The sequence below is a fragment of the Haematobia irritans genome, chromosome 1, assembly GCF_050003625.1.
Source record: "Haematobia irritans isolate KBUSLIRL chromosome 1, ASM5000362v1, whole genome shotgun sequence".
Lineage (NCBI taxonomy): Eukaryota > Metazoa > Arthropoda > Insecta > Diptera > Muscidae > Haematobia > Haematobia irritans.
The window spans coordinates 74,657,926-74,670,782 of NC_134397.1; the positions used below are offsets into that span (position 1 = coordinate 74,657,926).

A 12,857-nucleotide genomic window follows, 5' to 3' on the forward strand; every position below is an offset into this window, starting at 1 on the left:
AGAAAAACACTCGGAGTAACAGTGTCAGTTGGCTGATACTCGAAAAAAACAGTACCACGGATTAAAACTACAACAAGAAAAACACTCGGAGTAACAGTGTCATTGTAGTGTAATTTTTTTTTACTACCACAACCATACGTTGTTCATACAAATTTGTCAACGATGCCTAATATAGTTGTCATCACATAAATAGAGAGATAGAGAACTTGAAAAACACGTAATATTTTTTCCGTTGTATTTACTCCATTGCAGCTACACCCAAAGAAAAAATCATGAACGGCGTTGTCATTTCAAAACGTTTCGTTCATGAAAGTGAATCAACACACATGTGTTGTCAAACTGAGAACAGACGGGGTCAATCTGACAACGTTAAAATGACACCATCCGTTGTCAAAACAACAACGAGCGTTCATGATCTGAAAACGTAATGGTTACGAATTTATAAACAAAATTAAAAAAAAAAAGATTTCCGCTACCGTGACTCGAACCTGTGTTGTGTGCACCATACGCGTTAACAGTCGCTTTAACTCATTGCACCACCGGCGGAATTGCCATAACAACGTCTAACGATTATTTTAAGAATTTTCATGGAAAAAGAAAAACGAATGCCGTTCATGAAATCGTGAACACCCGTGGACAAAATCGTGAACATTCCGTTTTGATTTTTTGTGAACGTTTCCGTTTCATTTTGTCACCGTCCGTTCACGATTGTGGAACGCAATTTTTCTATTGGTGTACGCATTAGCGTTGAGTTGGTGATACTAAACAGGCATTTCTACTTATAGTAGTTTTCAACTTCAAATACGAGTAAAAAAAAACTTGTACACCCGACAGTACCGGTGTACTTAGGGTTGCCAGATTCAAATGGCCTATTGTCTGGAATTGTGGAAAAAGTTGGCTGGATTTAAAAAAAATGGATTTCGTAAATCCCCAAATATGAGGAATAAAACTATTTATTAAAATATTTAAATAAATAATAACAAGTATATACGGCCGTAAGTTCGACCAGGCCGAATCTTATGTACCCTCCACCATGAATTGCGTAGAAACTTCTACGAAAGACAGTCATCCACAATCGAATTACTTGGGTTGTGATAATACTTACCGATGGTAAGGTATCTTAAAACTTCTTAACAACGTTTTCTAAATTGTATGTTAGTCCATACGTGGTATATATTAGACAAAAAGGGTATATATAGGTAAGTTTACAAATAATTATGAATCGATATGGACTTTTGTATGGTACTTAGAGAGCCAGAATTGAAATAGGGGGTCGCTTATATGGGGGATACATGCAATGATGAAGTTGAAATGGACAAATTTTTGTGTGATTGGGAATCGATTTATCTGAAGGCTATATACAACTATAGACCGATACGGACCTAGATAGGCATGGTTGTTAACGGCCATATACTAGCACAACGTACCAAATTTCAACCGAATCTGATGAATTTTGCTCTTCCACGAGGCTCAGGAGGTCAAATCTGCGGATCGGTCTATATGGAGGCAACATATAATTATAGACCGACATGGACCAATTCCTGCTTGGTTGTTAGAGATCATATACTAACTCCACGTACCAAATTTCAACCGAATCGGATGAATTTTGCTCTTCCACGAGGCTCCGGAGGTCAAATCTGGGGATCGGTTTACATGGGGGCTATATATAATTATGGACCGATATGGACCAATTTTTGCACAGTTGTTAGAGACCATATACTTACACCACGTACCAAATTTCAGCCGGATCGGATGAAATTTGCTTCTCTTAGAGGCTCCGCAAGCCAAATCGGGGGATTGGTTTATATTGCTATATATAATTATAGGCCGATATGGACCAATTTTTGCATGGTTGTTAGAGACCACATACCAACACCATGTACCAAATTTCAGCCGGATCGGATGAAATTTGCTTCTCTTTGAGGCTCCGCAAGCCAAATCGGGGGATCGGTTTATATGAGGGCTATATATAATTATCGGCCGATATGGACCAATTTTTGCATGATTGTGAGAGACCATACACTCACACTGTGTAGCAAATTTCTGCCAGATTGGATGAAATATGATTCTCTTAGAGGTTCCGCAAGCCAAATTTGCGGGTCCGTTTATATGGGGGCTATACGTAAAAGTGAACCGATATGGCCCATTTTCAATACCATTCGACCTACATCAATAACAACTACTTGTGCCAAGTTTCAAGTCGATAACTTTTTTCGTTCGGAAGTTAGCGTGATTTCAACAGACGGACGGACGGACATGCTTAAATCGACTCAGAATCTCACCAGAATATTTATACTTTATGGGGTCTTAGAGCAATATTTCGATGTGTTACAAACGTAATGACAAAGTTAATACACCCCCATCCTATGGTGGAGGGTATAAAAACACAACAAAACATTTATAATTCGGTCTTTTCATAAACATAAATAAAAATTAAAGTTGGGTATTAAGTTCGAGTTTAGCCGCTAAAATCACCATTTTTCCACGATTACTTTTCTTAATTAATCCACTTTAAGGACTGCAAACTTTGTGAAAATTTGATTTGGTTCCCCATCAAGTTATAATAAAATTTGCAACAAATATGTATAATTATATGTCTTATTTTTACTGATTTAGTTGATTTAGCGGCTAAACTCGAACTTAATACCCACCTTAAATTAAAAAAATGAGAACATATTTTTCATTCAATATTTTCTTACAAACTAAATATACAGAAAAAGGCAAAATAGGTTTAATACAGTTCTTATATATAATAAATATCGCACCTATTAAACAAAAGTAGACAAAAAAACAATATATTTAAAAAATATTAACTTTGAAGACAAGAAAAGAGGCATAACAGCATTTTTTTAATGAAAAAATGGGAGAATTTTACAGTTAGAATTGTTTTTTAATGAAAAGTGAAAATTTAAAAATTTTGAGTTACTACGCTTTCTCTCTCTGGGTGTAATTGAGTGCTGCTTAAAAGTAATTAACACTCAAAAATCATCTTATTGAGAATGAAAAAGATAAATAAGTAAACGTATAGGCTTTTCTATTAAAATATTATTTTTAAAAGTTTATTTAGCTGGAAATATTATTGAATAGCTTGTAACTAGACATGACATAGAAAATCTGGAAAATCCAGCCCATTCCAGTCCATCTGGCAACCCTAGGTGTACCGGGTCTATTCTCTGGTTCAAACCAAGTATTGAACATGAGATTCAAAAGACAAAAAGACAACAAAGAAAACCCATAGACCTTATAATACATAGATGGGCCATGGGTGTCAAACTATGTTTGACAGTTCCGAAGATTAAGAATAAACGAGAAAAATAAGAGCACGCTTACAATCTCTTTCGTTTTCCATTTTGTAGTTTGCCAATTTTACACAAAATTAGAACGTTTATGATGCACCAGAGGATTTATAAATAAATTAATATATTAAAAGTTCATATTTGAACAAAAAATTGTGACCAAAACCGCGAAAATACGATATTTAATTTTGAGCAGCATTGCTCTTTACGAACAACACAAAAGCAAATGCACGAAAATTATTTTTTGGGACTGACTCTTTACGAAAAACCCAACGAAATGTCAGAAAATTAATTTTTGGAACTGACACATTTTTTTTAAGGAGACACATGACCTATCTATATAACATCTATTGTCTATGAGAAAACCTACCTAACAAATATGTTTTTCTCCTTGAATGATCATTACGAGTATTATGCTGCTAAGAAAATACAATAAATTTTGAGATGATAGATTTTATGAATTCCTAATCAATTAAGTAGAGGATAGATCAATGAAAATTCTAACACATACATATGTGAGGGATGTTTACTTAGGATCGCAAAAATAAGTGAGAAGAATGCTAGGTTAGGACTTTCTTGAATTACAAAAACTTAAATTAAACAAATAGAATCGGTTTTAAGCTCTAACCTTTCACTTCAATTTTGTATTCAAAAATAGCCATTAACTTCATGGTATGTAACCTATTCGTCATTTGCCCTTACTGCGTCCGTAAATAATAAAATCCTTTAGTGTATAAGTGTATATGAAAACTTTAATTGTAGATATAAAAAAAATGTACGTACACCTCAATTGAAACAGGTGAAACCCCTTTTTATAGTGTATTAAGGAAAGGTCAAAGGTTCAACTAAGTTGACATTTACGATTTTCCATTTGCCATGTTATATTCTATTTGTTCTTGTGTTATTTTTGAAATTAATTATTAAACTTATTTGAGTTGAAACGTAAAGTTCTTCTGGCACAACAACAAAAAATAATAAAACCAAGAGAAAAATAAAAAAACAAGACATACAGAGGCTGGTCTAGGAAATAGCCTTAACCAACAAATGAAACCAACATCCACAACATTTTCTCTTTCTTCTCCTCCATGATTTTATTATCATCCACCTCCTACTTTTATTGTATACTCTACACACAGATGGTCCGGCTGTTGTGAGCGTCAACATTTTCGTAAGAAGTATTTCAAAAATCGATGATGTTACCATGGTAAGTGCGCGTTGGATAATGTATCGCTTGTTTGTGTTTAGAGAGAATTCCCCTCAGACAAAATAAAACTGAATGAATGAACCCGATCCGCTACAGTTAGATGATCCACAAATTAAGATACATTATCTTTGAATAGCCCACAAAATAGATAGGCATAGGAGGTATCCAAGTTGTCAGACATTTTCCGATCGTGAATTTACCAAATCACGATTCCCTTTACTCTCCCCAACCTTAATTCTTACACAGAAAATGAGCAACAACTTTGTTCACCACACCACACTCGAGAGAATGAAATCGCGGCTCTTACAGTTTGACCCCCCAAAAAACATAAAACATTATCAACCATGAAAACTTGAAGACACACACACATGTACACTGCTCCTAAAATTTCCCTTGTTGGAGTCAAAACGCATTAGGTGATCCATTTTGGAGACCATCTAAATACCAATATTAACACAATACAACTCAACAATAAAAAAAAATACCTTGTAAATATTTTTTGAAATACATAAAGATTTTCTTAAAACAGTTTTCTACTCGCATTTGCGAATATCCAGTTAAAGATTTTAGTTACTTCGTCTGTGAATGCAGTGACCGATAATTTTTATTTTGAAATTTTCCCTTTTTTAATAAAATCATAAATTCAGCAAGAAATAAGTCAACCAATAATCTTAATTATGTATTTGATATACAAAAAAAAAAAACAATGTATATTTCTTATATAATTTTTAAAAAAATGTATTAATGCAGGAATTTAATAATTTCTATATACCGTATTTAATTATTGGCCTACTTTTTTATTATATGTGTATAATTGTTTGATAATCCACTCACTGATATGTATTTTTTTGAGGAAATCAAATAAACTCAACCACATTATGAGAATATATTGAAGAAAAAAACTGTATTAACATCATTGACGTAGCTAGGGACATGAGGAGCCTGAAACATTTAGCATTCCACCTCGAGATTTTGTAATTTAATTTAAATAATGTTATTCCTCCCAGAAAAAAAAAATGTTTAGCTACGCCAATGATTTCCATGAGAGTTACTTAAATATTTTTATGACCTATACAAATTTTACGAAAATTAAATTTTTTTATAATTATAACTATATAACATATACAAATAACCATTACTGATAATCGAAAATATTGATGTGTTTCTTTCCTTTTGTTGTTTTTTTTTCTTGCCATAGTTTTACTTTCTTGTCATATAAAAAACACGACATGAAAATAACCGTCTCTCCATTTTTCTTCAATTATTTTTGTCTTGAGTTAGAGTTTAGATTTTATATATTTTTTTGATTTATTAACTTTTAGATATTTCTGAAGTAATTATAAATATGAGGGATGTAATTCTAGAGTGCAGTTTTCTTGAAGGGCTTTGAAGCTATATTCTAAGGTGAATGCATCTGTTCTAACCACTCTACATCTTTCATCATACTTACCGAACTCCCGATTTGACTTTTTGAAGAATGAACCAAACCTATTTTACTTCGGATAATCTATTACATCTAGAGCATCGGGAATTTGCCACTTCTCCTATAAGGATATGCTGAGAATAAACTTAATATCGGTTGGATTTTTTATGTAACATATCCCTGTATTGCCCATTTTACTTGTTGCCCATCTAAAAGACTTAATTTTTATTGGAAATGTCTGGAGCTTAAATCTGAGCTTATTTTCGATTCATTCACAGATGTGCTAAATATGGAGCCCTTACAGGTGATTTCAGTATTCTGTTTTTGAAAAAGGATTAACAAAAGAGTCATGAAAATTTGTGCACTTGTTGACAAACACTTGCAGATTATCGGGAACAGGAGAATGGTGAACAAGTTGAAACTTCGAATCCGTAGTAGTTTCGGATAGAAAAATCTTCAGTTTACTGGTTCAGTAATCATTTAGGCATTTTTTTTTGGGTATTATGTAAGCTATGGCTACAGTGCTACCGATGCGACAATTTATATTTGTGACATATTTGTGCCACTAAAAGCCATAGTTTTACATTTTTGTGCCACCCTTTTATCGTATTGTGCTATTTACATAATTACTTTTTTTACCCTCCACCATAGGATGGGGGTATATTAACTTTGTCATTCCGTTTGTAACACATCGAAACATTGCTCTAAGACCCCATAAAGTATATATATTCTGGGTCGTGGTGAAATTCTGAGTCGATGTGAGTATGTCCGTCCGTCCGTCCGTCCGTCTGTTGAAATCACGCTAACTTCCGAACGAAACAAGCTATCGACTTGAAACTTGGCACAACTAGTTGTTATTGATGTAGGTCAGATGGTATTGCATTATCGGTCCACTTTTACGTATAGCCCCAATATAAACGGACCACTAAATATGGCTTGTCGATCCTCTAAGAGAAGCAAATTTCATCCTATCCGGTTGAAATTTGGTACATGGTGTTAGTATATGGTCTCTAATGACCATGCAAAAATTGGTCCACATCGCTCCATAATTATATATAGAACCCATATAAACCGATCCCACGATTTGGCTTGTGGACCTTCTAAGAGAAGCAAATTTCATCCTATCCGGCTGAAATTTGGTACATGGTGTTAGTATGTGGTCTCTAATGACCATGCAAAAATTGGTCCACATCGGTCCATTTTTACGTATAGCCACCATATAAACCGATCCCCCGATTTGGCTTGCGGAGCCTCTAAGAGAAGAAAATTTCATCCGATCCGGCTGAAATTTGGTACCTGGCTTTTGGTATATGGCCTCTAACAAGCAAAAATTGGTCCACATCGGTCCACAATCATATATATAGCCCCCATATAAACCGATCCCACGGTTTGGCTTGCGGAGCCTCTAAGAGAAGCAAATTTCATCCTATCCGGCTGAAATTTGGTACATGGTGTTGGTATATGGCCTCTAACAACTATGCAAAAATTGGTCCACATCGGTCCATAATTATATATAGCCCCCATATAAACCGATCCCACGATTTGGCTTGCGGAGCCTCTAAGAGAAACAAATTTCATCCTATCCGGCTGAAATTTGGTACATGGTGTTAGTATATGGTCTCTAATGACCATGCAAAACTTGGTCCACATCGGTCCATAATTATATATAGCCCCCATATAAACCGATCACCAGATTTGACCTCCGGAGCCTCTTGGAAGACAAAAATTCATCTGATTCATTTGAAATTTGGTACGTGGTGTTAATATATGGCCTCAAACACCAATGCAAAAATTGGTCGAAATCGGTCCATAATTTCCATAATTGGGTTTCGAAGCCCCTTGGAAGAGCAAAATTCATCCGATTCGGTTGAAATTTGGTACGTGATATTAGCATATGGTATCCAACAACCATGAAGGAATTGGTTCATATCAGTCCATAGTTATATATAGCCCCCATATAAACCGATCCTCAGATTTGACCACCGGTGCCTTTTGGCACAAAATCCGATCTGGTTGAAATGTGATACGTGGTGGTAGTATATGATATTTAACAACCATGCTAAACATGGTCCATATCAATGCATAATCATATATAGCCCCCATATAAACCGATCCCGAGATTTGGTTTTGGAGCCACTTGGAGGAGTAAATTTCAACCGAGTCAGTTGAAATTTGGTACATTGTGCTAGTATATGGTCGTTAAAAACCATGCCTAACTAGGTCCATATCGGTCTATAACATAGTTATATATAGCCCTCAAATAAATTGATTCCCAATCACACAAAAATTGGTCCATATCAAGTTCATAATTGTATATAGCCCACATATAAGCGACCCCCATATTTCAATTCTGGCTCTCTACGTACCGTGCAAAAGTCCAAGTCCGATTTGTAATTATTTGTAGACTTACCTATACATACTTTTTTTGTCTAATATATACCACTAACTCACAATTTAGAAAACGATGTTAAGAAGTTTTAAGATACCACAACCGAATTAATTCGATTGTGGATGACAGTCCATGGTGGAGGGTACATAAGATTCGGCCTGACCGAACTTACGGCCTATATACTTGTTTATATTTCAATACTTTTCTTAAGTTCCGAAAAGGATTCGTGCCAGAACATTTACTGATTACACTGGTGTTTTAGAACCGAGAAATGCCGATCACTCCGAAAAAGCGCAAAACAAAGATTTTGCAATTATTCCGCACGATTTTTTTTATATGGAGTATAGTTTTTCGCGCGTAAACGTAATCTTGGTACTAGTCTTAAAGTAGAATAAACGCTTTAACGGTTCTCACGACTTTAAGCACGTTTTCATTTAGACGAGCTTATTTACGAAACGAACAACATTCACAATAGCGACATTATAGTACGTCAATCTTTACGTCCCCTAGGGACTTTACTCCGAAATCTTCTTTAATCAGTATTGCAATTATTATTTTCTTCGATATTAGATTTTTACGTCTCGAGTGTGATAGTAACGGTCTTTCAGTTTACACTGCACTTTATTGACTATCGAACAAAACTACAAAATTTAAGAAAAGAATAATAGAAATCTAACAATGTGCACTTCAAGAATTCATCCCGTCATATTTATTTCGACAAAAAATAAAACTTTTGTTTTTATCACAAATTATATAACAATTGTAAGATAATAAACATGTCCTGAATTAGTGGAAGTTTTGGCAAGGCTATTTTCAAGAATAGTTTTCTTAAATTTTATTCTCATGCCGAATGAAATTGTAAGATAAAATAATTTATTTATTTATTTTATAATTAATTTTAAATTAAAATGTCGTTTGGATCTCTACTTTTTTCTAACTTTAATTCAACTCTGTCTATCTCTCTCTGTCTGTCTCTGTCTCTTTAAATCACTAGCCCTATAACCCTTCTTCTGTCTTCTCTGATAAAATTCTTTCTTAATATATCACTTACAAATAATTTTGATTCTATATATGCTATAAAAATAATAATAACAAAAAAATAATAATTATATTATTTACATACAAAACAAATACTATATGAAATATTAGTAATAATCAATTTAGAGTATGCGAACTAAAGTGTGATTTGATGTTAACACCGAGTAAAATATGATTTAAAAAAAAAAGTAATAATAATTTAACTATTTATGATGGAAAGCTAACTAAACCAATATTTATGTATTTTTTTCTTCAATTGAAATTATTCTGTTAAAATTATGATGTTTTTTGTTTTCAATGAAAAAACAAGACCAATTAAATGTGCTTTAGACGTAATTTAGTTGAAACATTTTTTGTGATTTTGTTTCTTTTTAAATTAAATAAATTATTCAATTTTTTTTTATTACAAACTTGGTTCTTTAACATTTATTTTTAAAATGAAAATGAAGACACTTTTTTTAAGTTTTAACCCATAGGAAGAAAATGTCTAATTTCGAACAATTTTTTGCTTTCCATTGCAAATGGAGAACAATGTACAAATATTGCCCTAAATATTGAGGTTTAATTTCAAAGAAAATCAGAACCAATTGAAAATGTGTGGCATGCATTTTTCAATTTTCGATCACAAAAACAACAAAAGAGAACAATTATATATACAAATGATTTTCCATAGATTTTTCCATTCATTCTTTTAGTTTTAGTTTCTTTTTAAGTTCTAACACTTGTTTTAAATATTTGATTATTTTTGTTTTAATGAGATCCATACAGACATTTTTTCTTGAAATTTTTTATAAGTTTGAATTATTCGATTTTTCTTAATTTCGCTTTTTTTCGTTACCTACATCATAATACCCATTTTTCATCACAGCAATGGCAACTGCAACAGCAAATGGTTTAACCAACGAATGTTTATACATGGGGTGTACACACCACAAAACTTTGTATTCTTCAACTTTAGTTTTAAGTCGAATTAGATATTAAGCCAAATCCCTAACTTTAATAGGTTAATGGAAATTTTTGTTAGTTTAATTTCAATGACATTAAAATTTTGTTTCCCATATATATTTATGTTTCTGCGAATTTTCTCACACATCTTACTGAGTTACGATATTAGTTTACATTTTCGTATCTCATGAAAATCTCTACATTTCAGTGGTTATACGTTTTCAAATCATCATCATCATGAATCGCCTATCTAATTTTATTGTTTTTTTTTTCTATTTTTTGTTTACGAAAAAATACTCTGAATTCTTTTAGAAAACTTACCCACCTATGTCTATGTCAACATGTTCCTAAGGTCTATTTCGAAAATCGACGATTACAAAATGGTGAGTGGGTTTCACAGAAAACCAATCCCAAATTCTTCCTTCTTCCTACCGATATTTACTAATGCTATCAATAAATAACAACACTCTTCACCAGCCAAAAGGGATCGAGTGAGCCCAATGGTCCAATTTCAAACTCCTTCTTCAGACTTCAAATTTCACTAGAATATGGGTCTACACGCTACAACACTACTGCAAATCATTGCTGTGATTTTTGGCTTTTAACATCAATGTTGCATTATCTTTCGATGTCTGCTATTAAAAATTTCTTACCGAAAAAAATAATGCGCAAAATTTTCCAATTGAATTTAACACAGTCGTATTCGTCTACTACCACAAACTCTGGGGAATCACATCAACCACTAGTGTATAAAATAATGCTAAAGCGAGCTTTATTTTCCTTCTATTCAAATGAATTTCCATTCCTAACTTCTTCTTATCCACTGCTCCACTACAATCCCATAACATGCTAATATAACTTAAATGCGAACAAACTATTTAAATATTATGTTTTTTTTAACCAAACCGTACTATGGGTTTGGTCCTTCGAGCTGCCCCGAATTTTATGCATTATTCCGATAAACAATTCAATTTTATTTAAACTACCTCAAGTTGAACATATTCCATTTTATGTCATTAAATTTTTAATTAAAATTAATAATAAATTAAATTAAATAAGTTGAGCAATATTAAAAACAAAAATAAAATACATTAAATTAAAAAAACGCTTTTTAAATTATGAAAGCTCTTCTTCGCAATTCTCATAGTTTATAAGTAGCACCTTGTTTACGGTTCATATATAGCTCGTCTGTACTTTATAAATAAAACAAGTATATACGGCCGTAAGTTCGGCCAGGCTGAATCTTATGTACCCTCCACCATGGATTGCGTAGAAACTTCTACGAAAGACTGTCATCCACAAATTTCAACTCACTCGGATGAAATTTACTCCTCCAAGAGGCTCCAAAACCAAATCGCCGGATCGGTTTATATGGGGGCTATAAATGATTATGGACTGATATGGACCACTTTGGCATGGTTGTTAAATATCATATACTACCACCACGTACCAAATTTCAACCAGATCGGATGAATTTTGCTTCTCCAAAAGGCACCGGAGGTCAAATCTGGCGATCGGTTTATATGGGAGCTATATATAATTATGGACTGATAGGAACCAATTCCTGCATGCTTGTTGGATACCATATACTAACATCACGTACCAAATTTCAACCGAATGGGAAGAATTTTTCTCTTCCGGAGGTCAAATCTGGGGATCGTTTTATATGGGAGCTATATAAGGGAGCCACCGTGGTGCAATGGTTAGCATGCCCGCCTTGCATACACAAGGTCGTGGGTTCGATTCCTGCTACGACCGAACACCAAAAAGTTTTTCAGCGGTGGATTATCCCACCTCAGAAATGCTGGTTACATTTCTGAGGGTTTCAAAGCTTCTCTAAGTGGTTTCACTGGAATGTGAACCGCCGTTCGGACTCGGCTATAAAAAGGAGGTCCCTTGTCATTGAGCTTAACATGGAATCGGGCAGCACTCAGTGATAAGAGAGAAGTTCACCACTGTGGTATCACAATGGACTGAATAGTCTAAGTGAGCCTGATACATCGGGCTGCCACATAACCTAACCTAACCTAACCTATGGGGGCTATATATAATTATGGACCGATATGGACCAATTTTTGCATGGGTGTTTGAGGCCTTATATTAACATCACGTACCAAATTTGAACTGAATAAGATGAATTTTGGTCTTCCAAGAGGCTCCGGAGGTCAAATCTGAGGATCGGTTTATATGGGGGCTATATATAATTATGGACCGATATGGACCAATTTTTGTATGGTTATTAGAGACCATATACTAACATCATGTACCAAATTTCAGCCGGATCGGATGAAATTGGTTTCTCTTAGAGGCTCTGCAAGCCAAATCGGGGGATCGGTTTATATGGGGGCTATATATAATTATGGACCGATAGAGACCAATTTTTGCATGGTCATTAGAGACCATATACTAACATCATGACCAAATTTCAGCCGGATCGGATGAAATTTCTTTCTCTTAGAGGCTCTGCAAGCCAAATCGGGGGATCGGTTTATATAGGGGCTATACGTAAAAGTGGACCGATATGGCCCATTTGCAATACCATCTGACCTACATCAATAACAA

At 34.0% G+C, this 12,857-nt stretch overlaps 1 protein-coding gene across 21 annotated transcripts in view; it reads left to right on the plus strand.

Annotated features, from left to right (window-relative positions):
* Positions 1-12,857, plus strand: part of GluClalpha (glycine receptor alpha 1) — a 279,772-nt gene that overhangs the window by 194,392 nt on the left and 72,523 nt on the right. For 15 of the 21 annotated variants that reach the window (XM_075290778.1, XM_075290777.1, XM_075290786.1 and 12 more), the window contains one exon: positions 10,608-10,678. The exons of the other annotated variants lie outside the window; for them this stretch is intronic. In XM_075290778.1, coding sequence (XP_075146893.1) covers positions 10,608-10,678 — 71 coding nt within the window. The remainder of the gene's footprint in view (positions 1-10,607; positions 10,679-12,857) is intronic. 21 annotated transcript variants of the gene reach the window in all.